Below are 18,425 nucleotides of genomic sequence, written 5' to 3'. Positions count from 1 at the left end.
GTAATCAGCTGCTTCTGTACATTTTTAGCAAAGCTGTTTGCTTTCTCAGGGCACTCTGGGGGCACTCTGCAGAGTTACACATATATAAACACAAAAACACTCATTTATACACAGGCATATAATTCCCTATTATTATTAAAGTGCATCCTCTTCAATATTTAAGAATCTTCTCATCAAAAGACCATGTCACAGAAGTGCAGTAAATAACTACATGTCACTGTATTACTGTCTGTGTATCCCACTATTTGATAATGACCATAGAGGGGAGAGAATGGGTTACCTGATCAGAACCAGAAGCATACTCCATCTGATCTTCCTCAATGGAGTATTTTAATCTTACGTTTTTAAACCTTGAGGACCCTAAATACAGCCATGTTCAAATTTAAATGCTAATTCTGGAACCATTTATAAATCTTCTCCTTCAGTTAGCTGCTGTTTTGGATTTTCTGATCTTTATACAGTCTATTATGATAACCTGATAACGAAGACAGAATTGCCATTTTTCAAATTAATAAGCCAAGAATGCAGCACTTATAAGAATCCATCCCATTTTGTCTTCTCCTTCTAGCAGTTTGATGATTCAGAGGTATACCCCTCACACACAAACTCAAACTACTTCTTGTTTTACTAAGGAGGGTTTGAGGCCGCATAGTTTGTCTATGACATAATTTCTCACAAAGTTGTATTTCTATGACACTGTTCATAAGCACAGATTTTTGTAAATTCAGTATAGGCAAACTCTCAGCTTGGAAGGCAGAATTCTTTATATTATGAAGAGAACTTGGCCAAACCCTATTAGAGAATAATGCTACATCTCTATGCTATATTAACTGCACTATATTGATGATGCTGTATTGATGCGCTATTGATTGAGCATCCCAGATCCAAAAATCATCACGGTTAAAGATCCTACTCCTTATTTGTGAAAGAAAACAACTGGAAGTTCATACACCTGGGATCTGCACCCATCTCTGTGGCCTTGAGCAAATCATTACCCTCTCTGGTGCTTAATTTTATCATCTAAAAAATAAGGCTTTTCTAGCTCTTAATATTTCATAGTTCTAATTTATCTTTAAAGTAAATATGTTCATTTTACCTTTCACCTTTGTGGTTTTGTCAGATGACAGCAACTAAACTGATGTTTCAGTAGAGAAGAGTTTTATTTGAGGCTAAGACCAAAACCATCACAAAAGATAAAGACAGACAAATGCAGCTGCCTAATCAGGCCTTTCTGATTTCTGTTCAAGACTTGCCATTAATTAAATGTGGATAATTATTGGCTAGTGTTCCCTTTGTGTTTTGAAATATCCGAAATTTACGGGACAACCAAATAGGGTAGTAAAAGACCAGTAAATGACAATTTATTTGAATCACAAGGAAAGACAGAGTGGAAGTGCTGCTTTCTCCCCTTAGATCTTCACATCTGGATATTTATGTTGTTTGACTTATGTGCAAAAATACATCTTAATGATAACCCTAGTTCCACATATTGGAAGACCATTCAGCACTATCACTTTAAATAAAGTTTTGAAGCTAGAGGAGTGAAAGTATTTTGAAGAGATAATATACTACATGCCTGGCCTAAAGTCATTTCCAAGCAATTAGGAAGCATAAAGATTTTCTAATTTGAATTCAGCAATTTACCACCAGGAAACTGAGGCTGAGAGAAGATCAGTAGCTCATTCAGAGTCCTATTCTTGGTGGGCAGCAGAATCCCTGAGCAGCTGATGAGTCAAGAATAAGAGATGTCAACTCAAACGGTTTTCCTGTGGTTAGATTTAATAGTTCTTTTTTGACAGTTCAGCAAAGGTCCTGCTTTGTTCATATAACTATGGATTAAATTTTGACCCCACTCACAAACTGAACACTGATCATTATTATGATGGGTAAAAGTTGCATTAACTTTTAGTATCACTGAGCCTTTGGCTTCAAATATATATTATGAAAATGACTATGATAAAAATCAGGTCGTTATTCTTAACTTTCTCTTACCTCAGACTTAAAGATCTTTGATATTTTTGGTGCTTCTGTTAAATGACAATGGTTTTGTGGAATCATGAGTTTTAACTCTCCATAGTCAAAAACACTGGATTTTGTCAGATCACTCACAGGTGATTAGTTCCTGGGGGTCACTAATTGAAAACATGAGCAATTTGTAGAAAATCTAAATATCAATGTCATGAGCCAAAGAATTAAGCCAGTGATCTTCCTTATCTACTCCAAGTAGAAAACTTCGTTTTTGAACAAAGAGTAAGAAAGGAGATTGGTTTCTGTCAAATTTGTCATAGCTGGTTGGTTTTACTTTGGTCTTCTGTTACAGTCCAAAGATGTTTCTGCCAAATAACTAGTAATGGATGCTAGTTCACAGTGGGGATGCTGGCTGGTTCCTATTTCTATTTTTAGTATGTCTTTGGTTACTCAACTGTCTATTGTTTATCTTGCACATTATATTTCACCATGTGTCACGTGCTGACATTAGGATGCACCTTAATCTCATCTGCAACATATTCTATATCTTGTGTTTAAAAGATTATTTCATGTGTCTCAGTCCTAAATTCTGTCATTTTACATGTGACATTGTACAAGTCATTTCATTTCTGTTCCTCACACTTATTTGTGGCTGTTGTTGCACTTTTGTTGAAGTACAGGTTGAGTATCCCTTATACAAAATGCTTGGGACCAGAAGTGTTTCAGATTTTGGATTTTTTCAGATTTTGGAATATTTGCATTATACTGATTGAGCATCCCAAATCCCAAAATCTGAAATTCAAAATGTTCCAATGAACGTTTCCTTTTGGCATCATGTCAGTACTCAAAAAGTTTTGGATTTGCAGATTTGGGATGCTTATCCTGTATAACATAAATGCAGAAAAGAGCCCAAATTATAAACATATGTCTTGATGAAATTTCACAAAGTAAACACACTCAGGTAACCAGCACCCAGATCAAAAAACAAAATGTTGCCAATCCTCCAGAAGCCTTGCTCATGTTCCCTTCGTCAGTACCATGACTCAAGTTTCCACAGAGGAAAACCACTATCATCTAACTCTGTGGATTTTTCTTATTTTTGACCTTTATGTAAGTGGAATCTGACAGTATATTTTGTGTCTGGCATAATTTACTCAGCTTTATTATTATGAGGTTAATCCATGATGTTGCATATAGCTGTGATTCACTTATTCTCATTGCTGTGTAGTATTTAATTTGGGGAACATACTTTATTCTACCACTGATGGGCATATGGGCAATTTCCAGTTTGGGACTATTTCCAGTTTGGGATTATAGTGCTGCTATGAGCATTCTTACATATGTCTTCTGATGAACTTAAGGCCACCTTTGTTTGGTATATACTTAAGAGTGGAATTGATGGATCATAAGTTCAGCTTTAGTAGGTACTGCCAAATAGTTTTCTGAAGTGTTTCACTCTTACCAGCAGTGAAGGAAAGTTCCAGATGTTCAACATCCCTGCCAGCACTAGACACAGTCTTTTCATTTCAGCTCTGTGGTAGGTGTATAGCGGGTGACATCTGTGGTTTGATCCTTAGTCTTTTTCTGTAAAATAATTTGGGTCCCTTCTAGTTTTGATAGTCATTGTTTATAAAATTATAAAACTCCTCATGGTATAGTAGATAGTAGAAGCAGGAAAGTACCAATTGCCCGTTAGTTATCTGATAACAGAAGTGCAAGAAATAAAAGGCTGTTATTCTTCTTGATCTTATTCTTACTTGTCAAGTTTATCCAAAGCACACTTGCTGTTGATCACTTTGAGAAAGACAAATACAAAAGGCAACAAAGGATCATCCATTTCTTCATAATCCAGAGTCATCTTTGAAGTTGAAGGCTCAAAAAACCCGTAAAAGAAATGGTCAAAGCTAATGCTACTTGCCTTCCTTACCTCTAAAACTCTTGCCTTATTATATGTGAAATAGTAAGAGAATGCAGGAGACAAACAGCTAACTTGAAACAAAGATACTTCATCTCATTCCCCATTTAAGTAACCAATGGGACTGCATCTGTGAATCAGGCACACCTATTTATGTTTGAAATATTTATTCACTCATTTGACTGATATTTATGGACTATTTCCATGATGTCAAGCACTGAAATAGTTACTAGGGATACAAAAATATAAACTCCTTCTCTCAAGGGGCTACAGTCTCAAGGAGGAGACACGTGTCAACATATCGCTACAGTAGAGTATAAAAGCGTTTATGAAATTACAGGGTATGCACGGGGCAGGGTGGTGACACAAAGGAGAGAATGGGTGAGTCTCCCAGAATGGGGGATGTTGGAAGAAGACTGCACAGAGAAGTGGCTCTTCATCTGGAATTTGCCAAACAAAAGAGCAAAGAGGAAGCCATGGCAGGGTAGAGGGAATTAGACAAGAAGGTTGAGACAACCTACTTTATTTCTGAAGCTTGAAGTATGATGGGGAGGAGAAACAGCAGATAGAGTATGAGGAGCTTCCAATACTATACCAGGGAGTTGAGTATGATTCCTCCCCACTTCCTGGAGAATCAGTCCTTTAAACACTTTTTAGCCCTGTGCCAGATTTTAGGGATACACAGATGAATCAGTTCATGTATTTTTCATCAAATGTTCCTTGAATACCCACTGTTTGCCAGAATCTTGTTCTTAGAAACATAATTTCATAAAGGAGAAAGACAAGTAAATGAACTATATGATATGTAATTTTTTTTTTTTTTTGAGACAGTCTTTCTCTGTCATCCAGGCTGGAGTGCAGTTGTGTGATCTCAGCTCACTGCACCCACCACCACACCCAGCTAATTTTTTCTTTTGTTTTTGTATTTTTTAGTAGAGACGGGGTTTCACCATGTTGGCCAGGCTGGTCTCGAACTCCTGACCTCAGGTGATCTGCCAACCTCAGCCTCCCAAAGTGCTGGGATTACAGGCATGATCCACCATGCCCGGCCTACATGATATGTCTTATAGCAAATATACGCTTTCACTTTCCCTGGGCTCAGAAAATAGTCATCTGGGAACTCTGAACCTTGAGGAGTTTTAAGCAGGAAGCAGGAACCTAAGAATGATCCTAGTTTGGATTTAGAAAAAGCAATACTACCAGTGGAGTGACTTCCACTGATCTGCAGCTGAACTAGGTAATCTGAATATTTATTGAATAAATAATATTATCAGTTTAAATAAATTCTGTGGGGTAGTAAGACTTAAGTTGCATCATCTGGAGTTTCTCTAGAATTACAAAGGCCCAGAGCATGCTTAGACAGCTGCTCATGACTCCCAGCAGCAGGCTTCTCATAGCTCTCATTCTTGCTTTTCAGGTAACAAAGAACGAACGGCAGGTGATGAAGCCACTATATGACAGGTACCGGCTGGTCAAACAGATCCTGTCCCGAGCTAACACCATACCCATCATTGTGAGTAGAATACCTTCCCGTGGCTGGTACAACACCTTTCCGCTTGAATGGGCCCTGGATATATGAATAGGGCCCTAACCTGCTTTCTCATTAAAGAATAGACTTTAATTGCTGAATCAGCCATTACTATCCATGGCCCACAAGCTTGAGAAATGAAGACTTTATCAAAGACCCCTGAGGCTACATTTGTTAAAAATGGGCAAATCTGAAGCTGATAGAATTTATTTTTCCCTTTTGGAGGACGTGCTTTGCCCAAAAGGCATGTACATCCATCAGATATACTGGGCCAGAGATGGAGCACCAAGGGGGTAGGGCTGCACTTTCTCCAGGCCTCTTCACTCCAAAGAGTGCCGCTCTGGTCCCAAGGCCCTCTGCTCATAGTCCCTGCCATCCAAGAGAGGGATAACTCCCTTGGGAATTGTGTCCAGGGAGAAAATCCTCTGAGAAACAAGAGAGAGGCCCTTCTTGGAGGATGTGGCAAGGTGTAGGAAAGGAGGCTACTCATTGAAGTTGCTGTCAGTGGCCACCATCCTTAAACTTTCCTGCTTTTGGCTCCTGGCTTTTGATTTTGTCAAGAGTAGGGAGCAGCAGCTTGCCTTCAGTGACAGGAAGTCTTTAGGGCCCAGCCACCTGCTCCCATCCCTCATCCCAGTCTCAGCATTTCCACCCCCAGCTTATGAGTAGGGTGTTCTGCCCTGTCCATCTCTTGGGGAAACAGTTGCCTCTGTTTCAGTGCTCCCATCTCCTCTGCTGGCTTTTAGGCTCTTTAGCAGACACAAACTCACTTTGATGTTGCCGTTGCAATACATAATCATTTTAGCTGCTGCTCTTGTCTGGCCCGGCCTTAAATGCCCTTCTTATTTCTAGGCCTAGAATATTGTCTATTTCTTTTAACAATGTATTTAATGAAGAAAGGAGGGTCCAGAGATCTCAGGCAGGTGTATTTGAAGAAAGCCACTTTAATGTATTCTGGAGGAATGTCCTAAACTAACAAATAAAACGATTAGATCTAAGGAGTTGTTTTCATTCTCCAGGCAGGAACCCTTAGTGTCCCTAAGTAGGGTGAACGTGCAACAGAGAAGTCAGCTCCCCTTTGTATTGCTTTCTGAGCTTATGTGATTCTCCTTAGCTGACTACAGCCGAAGTGTTCTTGTGGTTACTGTGATTGGCAGGGTCAGCGATGAGAGGCAGGTGTTTCTCCTCGGGTTTCTTCTGCGTGTCTGCCGAATATACTCCTGTGCTGTTCTTGCTGTACTCTGTCCTCCTTGATTTATGTGTGTGGGCGCTGAAGGGAAGCAGCAACTTGGAAAAATAAGTTTTGTTGTTTCAGGTTTTCCTGGGAGTGTTTGGCAGGGAGGGGTAAGAATGCAGAGTTAAAAGTTAATAAATACTGGTGAGGTCAGAGGAGGCCGAGAGCTGGAGGGAAAGGGAAAGGGGTTCGGAATGTAACCTACTTGTTAACACCTGTCACAGGGTTCCCCCTCCAGCAAGCGGAGAAGCCCTTTGCTGCAGCCAATTATCGAGGGCGAAACTGCTTCCTTCTTCAAGGAGATAAAGGTGAAGACCCCAGCTGCTAACCCATTGCTAAATCCGCACCAATTCCCTCCCTCCTCCCCTCCCCTCCGGTGAATGGAAAGGGGGTGTGATCGGGCCTTTTGGTGGTGGCTTATAGCATTCCCTAAAAATCAGTAGCTGCATATAACCAACTTTGAACAGTTCCCTCTAAAGAGTGCTGATTTCTCCAGTTTCATTTAGCTGATTTCTTTGGTTTCATTTTATTCCCCCCACTTTTTTGTATTGTCTGTTGTTGTTTGTTTTGTTTTTACTTTGCTTTCAGGGATTATTTTGTTTGGTTTTGTTGTCCACAGTGCTTTTCGTTTGGTTTTGTTTTCTGTATTTGGGGAATGGATTTTTCTGTATTCCAAAATCTTAAATTAGCTCATTAGACCAACTTTAAAAGGAATCTCATATAATGTTTATAGAAAAATCAAAATTAACATAGGAAATATATCTATAAACATATAAAACAATGAAAAATTGTACTTCTACAAATATCTTAGTAGTCTTTGACAGATTTGCAGGTGCAGTATTTCCGGCTTTTTACCTTCTTGACTTTCTCATAGCACATTTAGTCCCCAGAACTAATTTTAAAATCTGCTCTTAATCTACGAATGAGGTGCTGTGAATGACTGATAGCTGCCAGAACATATGTCCTTATTTCTTTTCCAGTAATATGGATTTTGTACAGATAATCCTTGTCATCGGTGGCTACTTTTGCCAGAATGGGAGATGCAATCTGTGCCCATAGATCAGCGTGTCTCTGTGGGACCCTAATTGGCCCGTACTAGGATCAGCCTCTTTCATGTTTTTGTTTCTAGACAACTGAACAAACTGGACTGCCTTATACAGAACTCTAGAGATGAAAAATCAAAGGCAATCATTTTTTAAAAATTAGTGATTGTTTTTCTAACAGTCATTTAACTCGAAAGCAAGAGTTAAACACCTGAAGCAGAAGTGAGTTTTAAGAGTTTCACTTGTCATATTTCTGTGATAGTTCCGAGCCTGAGGTGATCATTTACGTGCTGTAGTTAGGAATGATTATTTCAGTATATGGGGGCCTCTTGTCTACTTAGGGAAACCAGTTGAGAACTTCTCCATTTTCTTGTCTGAGGTAAGGCACCACAAGCTATAAAGTCTTCTTTTATGTATTCCTTTTCTTGCCTTTTGCAGATCTTAATACATCATATGCCGAATTTTATGGTATTAGGCAATGACTGTGCTCACTGTATTAAGTAGAACTTATTTTATGAAAATACTCTAAACACGGTACTTGCAATTTGGGCCAGTATACTATATTGTGTCTTTAAAAATTAGAGCTATTTTCTTACAATAAGCCTTAATGTTAATGAAAGACAAATTTTGTCTGGCTGGTAATGTCACCCGAGAATGAAACCACAGTAATTGGAGAAATCTGGGTAATTGTGTGTATGAAAATTAGCATGTTTCTCTTAGCAGCATGCAATAGAACCGTTACTAGATTAAAAATGTGTTCTTGAACACATCCAAAATGTAGACACTTAATAATGGTTTCACCAAATGAATTGCAGATAACCTAATGATGCTCTTTTTTATAAAAGACATTTTTCCCATTCTTATCCTTTAGCTTAATTTTTTTTCACAAGTATATTTTGGCTGTGGTTTATCTCCTGGCCCACATCATGGTCAAAATTTCAGATAATTTTGCAATGACTACTTTGCTTTTGTAAACAGTGCTGTCTTTTGGTTCATTTTGTTCCTGTTGGCCAGGCCTATTAGAAAGTATTTGGACTGTACTAATTCTTGGCAATTCCAATTTAGAATTTGGTGTGTGTGCAGATAAGATTGTATCTAAGTGGTTTCTCCAAAACTCACCCCTGGTTTTAAATGCTTTTGGGAACGAACCAGCTGTATATGAACTACAGCTAGCTCAGTTCTGAAGGCCTAGATTTTCCAACCCAAAGAAACCTAGAGATCATCTAGTCAGTTCTCCTAGCCAACATAAGAATCTCCTCTAAAACTTCTCTGGCAGAATAGAGACATTGTCCCTACAGAGAGATTCCATCCCCAAGCTTAAAAAGTTTACAGCAATGGAAGGAATTACGTCACTCACTACATAAGTATCAATAATAGCTGATAACTTCTATTATTGGTTTTATAATTATCTTTGTTAACTACATAATATGTAATTTAAAATGTATAGGTTTGATAAATACAAAAAGTTAATGAAAATAGTTGAAATTATAATATTCATAGCTATTATCAATTTATTACATTCTATCCCATAGGCTTAGTTTTGCCCTTTGGAGCAACATGAAATAGACATACTGCTTCTTCCCTGAGAGCACTGCCTGTATTTACAGTCACCTGCCCTGCCCACTTTCACCACACACCCTATGACAATCTGTTATCCAAGTTCCTCTTACTCTTCCTTATGTGATACGGGTTCCAGACCTTTCAGTGGTCTCCTAGCTCTGCTGTGTGCACACACACCAGTTTATCAGTGTTGCTGTTAAAACTGATACCCAGAACTGGACATTAATCTGGATATGGCTTAACCAGGACAGTGGACCAAAGACTAGTTCTTACATTGATCTGGATGACTGAGACCGTTTCATGCCTCCAATTTCTTGCCTATGCAACTGACAAGGTATTGGGAATTCATTTTGGCCTTTCTGAGGATAGGGTGTCTCAGCCTCAGCACTGCCGACATTTGGGGCTGGGTAACTGTTGTGCAGCACTGCCCTGTGCTTTGTGGGATGCTTACCAGAGTCCCTGGACTCCACCCACTAGAGGCCAGTAGTGTGCCACCACCACCCCTTCACCAGTCGTGACAGCCAAAAATGTTTCCAGACATTGCCCGATGTCCCCAAGGGAACAGATCACCTTCACTGAGAACCACTGCTCATGGCCCTGGCATATGGCCCTGACTCTTGCTTTGCTGTATACTTGTGCATTGCCACTAACGTATCCAGCTCTTCTTTTTCCTAATTATAGGGCCTTGAATTTTTCCAATTTGTTACATCTCATACTTCTATTTCAGCTGTAGGAAATACACTAAATCTAGCTTTTGTATTCCAACATATCAGATATCCCTACCTGCTTTGTATTATCTGTACATTTTGAAATATGCCTTTTCTTTGTCCAAGTGACTCAGATACTGAGTAAGGCAGGGTCAGGTGGAGGGGCTGCTGTAGACTGCCCTTCAGGTTCATGTCACCCTTTAGTCATTACTCAGCAGAAATTTGGGAAGCCAGCTTTCCTTTCGTAGGGTCTGCTTACCTGGTTATTGAAATCCAAATACTACATCTATCAAAAAAGGAAAAATGGTTCGTTTTCATGACTGATTTTTAAGGAACCAGTCTCATCAGTTGATCACTGATTCTTCCCAATTGCTTATATATTATCTATGTATTAATTCCTTCTAGAATCTACCCAGTATCTACAACACTTATGATGACTGTCTTATTTGAAAATCTATTTGCTATTTTTCCTCGTGATTTTCAAAGGCTACTGAGAGTAATTTTGTTACATTTATCTCAAAAAATAATGAGTGCTCACTATGTGCAAGGCACACTTACACATTTTTAAGTTCTCTCAGGACTTTGGGATATAATTGATAAGGCCTAGACACCTGATTTCATTAAAGGCCGTTAAGTTCTTATTGTAACTCGGTTAGCTGTCCCAGGTGTTTATGCTCTTCTAATAGTAGTTTTTTGTAGTTCTCTTTTCAAAGTGAATTACTAGACTGCTTAACAGCCATTTATTGGCCATATGCAAGCATTGGCCAAGCTCTGGGGACAGCAGTAAACAGATAGGCCCCAATTCCTGCCTTCACTGAGTTATGGTCAGATACTTCTACCCTGTCTTCCTTATCCAGGGGAGGGGGAAGGAAGAGAGGGAGCAGAAAACTGATGTGCACAGCCGGTGTCCCAGGTGTGCCTTATGAGGTACCTGACATACATTATCTCAATTTTTATCAAAAGTACGTCGATGGGAATTGTTATTACTCTTACTAAAACAAAAAGAAACGTATTCATTTAAAAAGTCAATTTTACTTTGTAAACTTTTAAATGTTTTTAACAATTTAAAGAGACTCAAGGTCCGAAGTCACAGCTGAGACAATCTGGAAAAGCCACCTAGCTTTTGCCAATTTTATTTTCATAGCAATACTTTGGTATCAGTTATATGATAGTACTTTTTCGTTTTGCTTTGTTTGGCTGCTTGTTTATTCACATTATTTCTCTTCAGAAACACCATTATTAAATATACCAAAATGTACCATGAACCATTTGCACTTTGCCCTCCAGCAGGAACTGCTGCTGCCTCCTGAGATTTTTTTGCTGCACTGGCATGGAAGCCATTTGGTTTACCTGTAATAATTGATGCTATACATACCATTTTTTATGTGGCTGTATTCTGAACCAATTCTTAAATTTTTTAGGATAGTAAGTTATTCTCTGTGGTCTGACTACCTTTTGGCAGTACATCACTTGTTTTGAAATCTTCACACTCTGATATTATCTTTTCCTTAGGCTTACATAGCCTTAAATTGGCTCTAAGAAATGCTGATTTGGCTTTATTATTTTTCTATTTGCATTATCAATACAGACCGAGAATATCATACTTTCTTAGAATCTTGTATGCCGAAAAATACAGATGTGGCCCTTGGAAGTTCTTTGGAAAAGCTTGAGTTTTCTTATTTCAGTCATGAGAATATAATATGTTTCAGTCTTCTTAAATTTTGTGCATTAAGCAGCCATAAAATATTTTCTAATCTCAATTCTTAAATAGAAATGTTGTATTGTTTCATTTCAGAAAATGTTCAGACTGATTTTTTTTTTTTTAAAGCCATCTGAGATACCCAAGTAGTAGAATCCTTTAAAGTACGGGTTACTGGTGATGAATTTTGTTTTGTACCGTCACAGAGCTGGAAATTTTTGGATCCTTTTAGTTCATCTGATTTAGGTTATAAATTATGACGGTTGTTCCTTCTTACCCCCAACCTGACAACTATTAACATGCTGTACATTCATTTTAAAATAGTTTTGCAGTCTGTTTTCTCTGTTGAGTGGCTACATTGTTTGTGTTATTAAATGTGTATATTTATATTGAATACAGATATTCAATAATATATCTCTAATGTACATATGTGTTGCTAAATGTAGATACAGAAGAAACTATATGGAGTCTGATAATTAAACGATTATTAAATGATACTTGTAATGAAAGTGTGCCCCAAAAAGTGACCAGATTTTTATTGGGGTTGCTGTGTATCTCCAGGAAGAAGAGGAAGGGTCAGAAGATGATAGCAATGTGAAGCCAGACTTCATGGTCACTCTGAAAACCGATTTCAGTGCACGATGCTTTCTGGACCAATTCGAAGATGATGCTGATGGGTTTATTTCCCCAATGGATGATAAAATACCATCAAAATGCAGCCAGGACACAGGACTTTCAAATCTCCATGCTGCCTCAATGTATGTCATTTTGGTGGTGGTGGTGAAATGTTTTGGTAAAAATAGCTCTCTTAAATATTATCTTAGCCTTTGTATCTAAATAAATTAGCTGATAAAATACAAGTGACTACCTGGGGTATATCTGGATAAAACAGTGATTTTTTTTTAATTTCTTTTTTTATATGCTTCAGCCCATGTTATTTGAGGGAACTTTTAAGTCTTGTTTAAACAACCAGAAATTCTCTCTCTAAAGGGCATTGTGTGGTTCTGTACATCACAGCCCATCACTTAACACACGCTGAGCACAGATGTCATCTCTTTCTTTCAAAGAAAAATTATGACAAAGTGCGATGGGATTTCACAAGGCCTAAGAATTCCCAAGTAGCAGGAACCCCCAGAAGCTGGATCTGTTGCCAGCATGTTTGGCTTTCAGGAAATGGAAAACATCCATTTCCACGGCCCCTCAATGCCCTCAGCAGTTTCTGCATTTACTTGCCTCCCCTTTCTGCACAGCTCCTGTTGAGTTACACATTCATTACATTTATGACAACTCAAATTTAACTTAATTTCCTTGCAATGCTCCCTCTCTCTTAGACCTGAACTCCTGGAACACCTCCAGGAAATGAGAGAAGAAAAGAAAAGGATTCGAAAGAAACTTCGGGATTTTGAAGACAACTTTTTCAGACAGAACGGAAGGTAGTGCCTGTCTTCTCCCGCCCTCCCTTCCCCCCTGCCGCACCACACACACCCATCCCTCTTGTTTTTCTGTCAGATCTGTGGAATGCCTTCAAAGGGGGGACTCTTCTGCATCCTCCCTGTAACCTGGTCCTTGGGTTTGTGCCCAGGGACCCTTAGAGGTTGACTGTGAGATGATGGGATTTGTGTGGACCTCCCAGAAGAAATGCTCTTTGGGTAATGCCCAAGACTAATGCAGATTCAGCTGACATTTATGAAACGAACCTGTCCCATCAAATTTTTATCTACAGCGAGCAGCAGGAAGCTGCGTTTCCCACTGGTGGTGGCACCAACGCTTTTTTCTTAAGAAGCTAGAGGTTAGCCAAGTGGCCGTAGTGGCACACCTGTAGCTCTAGCTACTTGGGAGGCTAAGGCAGGAGGATTGCTTGAACCCAGGAGTTTGAGGCTGCAGGGAGCTGTGGTCTGCTACTGCACTCTATTCTGGGCAATAGAGTGAGACTTCATTTCTAAATAAAAGGAGCTAGAGAAACAAGGGAGAGAGAGATCTAAGTATTACTGATTTTTCAAGCTCATTTCAAAAATGAAGGTGATAATTGCCAAGTTTAAATGAAAAATATGTATGAAAAGCAGTAAGTCAGCCAGGCGCGGTGGCTCACGCCTGTAATCCTAGCACTTTGGGAGGCCAAGGCAGGTGGATTACATGAGGTTAGGAGTTCAAGACCAGCCTGACCAACATGGTGAAACCCCGTCTCTACTAAAAATACAAAAAATCAGCCGGGTGCAGTGGCACGGGCCTGTAATCCCAGCTACTCTGGAGGCTGAGGCAGGAGAATCACTTGAATCCGGGAGGCCAAGGTTGCAGTGAGCCGAGATCACGCCACTGCACTGCAGCCTGGGCTACAGAGCAAGACTTTGTCTCAAAAAAAAACAAAGAAAAGAAAAGCAGTAAATCTACCCGGTTGATGGGCTGCCTCTCGCCAGTGATTTTTAAGGCACAATTTAGTCTTTCATGTTTACAAGCAACAGCACACAAAACATCTTACCGAAAGTCACAGTAGGAGCCTGAGGAAAGAACCAGGAACAGATTTGCATCTCTTACATTGGAGTTAGGTTTTATCGTTTTAAATTGGTTTTAACCCAGATTACTGAAGCTATGTAAGTATTGTTTCTCTTGAGTCCTCTTTTATACTTCTTGAAAGTTTGGGGAAATAAAAGCACCATAAAAATTAACTTTGTCATTTAAAATATATTGTATTTCAGTTTAGTTTAACAATTATTGTATGAATTTACTTTTAGGATCTCTGATTTGGATATGTCTCATATATTTTTATACCTAAACACTTGCTTTTCATTTCCCACCCATTGCACAGTATTTAGAAAATATAAGTAAGCAAATTTAAGTAGTAATTCCCAAAACAATAATAACCAAAGACAAGTCAGAATTAATGTTTTGATGTGTATCTTTCCAGTCTTTTATCTAAGCCTATTTTTTGGTTTATCCTTTTTTATATTATTCTAAGTCACATTATGCACAGATATCTTATACATGTAGAATTATGCAAACCACCCAGGTTTTAAGAAAATGTCAATGGAGGATGTTAACTTAATTGTCAAAGTTTAGAACTGTGAGGGACTTAGGAGATAAGCTCTGGCTCCATGACTTCGTGTCTGAGGAGAGTGAAGCCCCTCAGAGTGCAGTGGGGCCCTGCGTGCCAGATGCTCCGATTCCTGAGCACCTGTTCCTTGCCCTGCCCTCTGCTGAAAAGCCACTAGAATACTTTCCTAGAACAAGGCAGGGTATGAATAAGATCAGTTTATTTTTAGGTCATTGAACAAATCAAGCCCCATGCTACCCTCCTTACCCACATTTGCCCTTTAATAATAAAGGCAGGAAGCCTATGTTTGAATGTTTGCCATGTGCAATTTCCCATAAAACACAAAGCAGCAGCGCACCGCGTGGTGGCCAAGAGCAGGCAAGTTATCTGATTTCCTGTGCTGGTTTCATCGTGTGTAGTGTGTAGAAAATGGCTCCATCTCATCAAGGTGTTATAAGGGTTCTATCAGATCATGGGTACAAAGTACTTAGCACAGGGCTTGACCTATAAGCTCTCAAATACTTGTGCATATAAATATTATGTATGTAAAGTTACTCAGTAATAAAGGCTTATTATAATAGTATTATGTAATCCAGCTGCTGAATTCTAAGACTGTTTTATGATAAGTAGGAGTATTAACTATCTGGTTTTGGAAAAACAAAAATAAGTTGTGGGTGGACCAGTTAGTTGCTAATTAAAAATTTAAAATTTCACAAGATTAAATATATAAGAATGAGAAAACATTAAGTATGAATAAAGGATTTTGGTGTATGAGAGCTCAATGTGAATTCATACTTAGCAGAGAGAATTTCTGCATTTCTTAGCCTTCTTATCATACCAGATGCCAGATTAACTATATAAAAACTCAGTTGCATGTTGCCTTCTGGGTGAAACATTTTCATTACTTGTCTAAATCCAGCCCCAGTCTTGAGACCAAGGGCCACTCGGCAACACTGATTCTAAAAGTTGATAAACTGCAAAGTTTCTACACAATGATAATTTGCCCGATGAATAGTATCTAGCAAAGACAGAAAATGATCCTCAGACCCCTTTTTCCTTTATTTGCATTAGAAATGTCCAGAAGGAAGACCGCACTCCTATGGCTGAAGAATACAGTGAATATAAGCACATAAAGGCGAAACTGAGGCTCCTGGAGGTGCTCATCAGCAAGAGAGACACTGATTCCAAGTCCATGTGAGGGGCATGGCCAAGCACAGGGGGCTGGCAGCTGTGGTGAGAGTTTACTGTCTCCAGAGAAAGTGCAGCTCTGGAAGGCAGCCTTGGGGCTGGCCCTGCAAAGCATGCAGCCCTTCTGCCTCTAGACCATTTGGCATCGGCTCCTGTTTCCATTGCCTGCCTTAGAAACTGGCTGGAAGAAGACAATGTGACCTGACTTAGGCATTTTGTAATTGGAAAGTCAAGATTGCAGTATGTGCACATGCGTGCGCGCGTGCACACACACACACACACACACACACACACACACAGTAGTGGAGCTTTCCTAACACTAGCAGAGATGAATCACTACATTAGACAACACTCATCTACAGAGAATATACACTGTTCTTCCCTGGATAACTGAGAAACATGAGACCATTCTCTGTCTAACTGTGATAAAAACAAGCTCAGGACTTTATTCTATAGAGCAAACTTGCTGTGGAGGGCCATGCTCTCCTTGGACCCAGTTAAGTGCAAACGTGCATTGGAGCCCTATTTGCTGCCGCTGCCATTCTAGTGACCTTTCCACAGAGCTGCGCCTTCCTCACATGTGTGAAAGGTTTTCCCCTTCAGCCCTCAGGTAGATGGAAGCTGCATCTGCCCACGATGGCAGTGCAGTCATCATCTTCAGGGTGTTTCTTCAGGACTTCCTCAGCTGACAAGGAATTTTGGTCCCTGCCTAGGACCGGGTCATCTGCAGAAGACAGAGAGATGGTAAGCAGCTGTATGAATGCTGATTTTAAAACCAGGTGATGGGAGAAGAGCCTGGAGATTCTTTCCTGAACACTGACTGCACTTACCAGTCTCAGATTTTATCGTCAAACACCAAGCCAGGCCAGCATGCAACCTGTTTGGGGCTGTTTTGTTGTGGCACTAGCCAAACATAAAGGGGCTTAAGTCAGCCTGCATACAGAGGATCGGGGAGAGAAGGGGCCTGTGTTCTCAGCCTCCTGAGTACTTACCAGAGTTTAATTTTTTTTAAAAAAAAAATCTGCACTAAAATCCCCAAACTGACAGGTAAATGTAGCCCTCAGAGCTCAGCCCAAGGCAGAATCTAAATCACACTATTTTCGAGATCACGTATAAAAAGAAAGTCATGCTGTGTGGCCAATTATAATTTTTTTCAAAGACTTTGTCACAAAACTGTCTATATTAGACATTTTGGAGGGACCAGGAAATGTAAGACACCAAATCATCCATCTCTTCAGTGTGCTTGATGTCGCCTCGTGATTTGCTGTTACTTTTTTAACTCCTGCGCCAAGGACAGTGGGTTCTGGGTCCACCTTTGTGCTTTGCGAGGCCGAGCCCAGGCGTCTGCTCGCCTGCCACGGCTGACCAGAGAAGGTGCTTCAGGAGCTCTGCCTTTGACGACGTGTTACAGTATGAACACACAGCAGAGGCACCCTCCTGTATGTTTTGAAAGTTGCCTTCTGAAAGGGCACAGTTTTAAGAAAAGAAGAAGAATGTAAAACTATACTGACCCGTTTTCAGTTTTAAAGGGTCGTGAGAAACTGGCTGGTCCGATGGGATTTACAGCAACATTTTCCATTGCTGAAGTGAGGTAGCAGCTCTCCTCTGTCAGCTGAATGTTAAAGATGGGGAAAAAGAATGCCTTTAAGTTTGCTCTTAATCGTATGGAAGCTTGAGCTGTGTGTTGGAAGTGCCCTGGTTTTAATCCACACACAAAGACGGTACATAATCCTACAGGTTTAAATGTACATAAAAATATAGTTTGGAATTCTTTGCTCTACTGTTTACATTGCAGATTGCTATAATTTCAAGGAATGAGATTATAAATAAAATGATGCACTTTAGGATGTTTCCTATTTTTGAAATCTGAACATGAATCATTCACATGACCAAAAATTGTTTTTTTAAAAATACATGTCTAGTCTGTCCTTTAAGTAATAGCTCTCTTAAATAAGCTATGATATTAATCAGATCATTACCAGTTAGCTTTTAAAGCACATTTGTTTAAGACTATGTTTTTGGAAAATACGCTACAGAATTTTTTTTTTAAGCTACAAATAAATGAGATGCTACTAATTGTTTTGGAATCTGTTGTTTCTGCCAAAGGTAAATTAACAAAAGATTTATTCAGGAATCCCCATTTGAATTTGTATGATTCAATAAAAGAAAACACCAAGTTAGTTATATAAAATAAATTGTGTATGAGATGTTGTGTTTTCCTTTGTAATTTCCACTAACTTTATATTCTTCATGGAATGGAGCCCAGATGAAATGAGGGGAAGCCCTTTTCACACTAGATCTTATTTGAAGAAATGTCTGTCAGTGGTTTCTGGCTCTGCCAAGGGAGATGTGTTCCCCAGCAACCATTTCTGCAGCCCAGAATCTCCAGGCACTAGAGGCGGTGTCTTAATTGGCTTCACAAAGACAGAAGGCTCTGGACTGAGATTTTGCCTTTGCTGTCTGTCTGTCTTGGGAATATGTGTTTATTAGCACATGCCAACAAAATACATGTCAAGAGTTATTTCATAAGTGTAAGTAAACTTAAGAATTAAAGA

The 18,425-nt window shown here is 39.4% G+C and overlaps 1 protein-coding gene across 26 annotated transcripts in view; it reads left to right on the top strand.

Moving 5' to 3' along the window:
* The window catches only part of FAM13A (family with sequence similarity 13 member A), a 389,756-nt gene extending 371,679 nt beyond the window's left edge, over window positions 1–18,077 (top strand). For 19 of the 26 annotated variants that reach the window (XM_063663893.1, XM_063663888.1, XM_054485353.2 and 16 more), the window contains 5 exons: window positions 5,301–5,396; window positions 6,870–6,953; window positions 12,216–12,412; window positions 12,986–13,087; window positions 15,754–18,077. In XM_063663893.1, coding sequence (XP_063519963.1) covers window positions 5,301–5,396; window positions 6,870–6,953; window positions 12,216–12,412; window positions 12,986–13,087; window positions 15,754–15,880 — 606 coding nt within the window. In that variant the 3' untranslated portion in view covers window positions 15,881–18,077. The remainder of the gene's footprint in view (window positions 1–5,300; window positions 5,397–6,869; window positions 6,954–12,215; window positions 12,413–12,985; window positions 13,088–15,753) is intronic. The other 7 variants (XM_063663899.1, XM_063663895.1, XM_063663898.1 and 4 more) reach the window with 1 other exon arrangement.
* Window positions 18,078–18,425: the final 348 nt, after the last annotated feature.

The sequence above is a fragment of the Pongo pygmaeus genome, chromosome 3, assembly GCF_028885625.2.
Source record: "Pongo pygmaeus isolate AG05252 chromosome 3, NHGRI_mPonPyg2-v2.0_pri, whole genome shotgun sequence".
NCBI classification, from domain to species: domain Eukaryota; kingdom Metazoa; phylum Chordata; class Mammalia; order Primates; family Hominidae; genus Pongo; species Pongo pygmaeus.
Note: the sequence above shows the minus strand (reverse complement) of the source record. Positions and strands in the feature narration are given on the sequence as shown.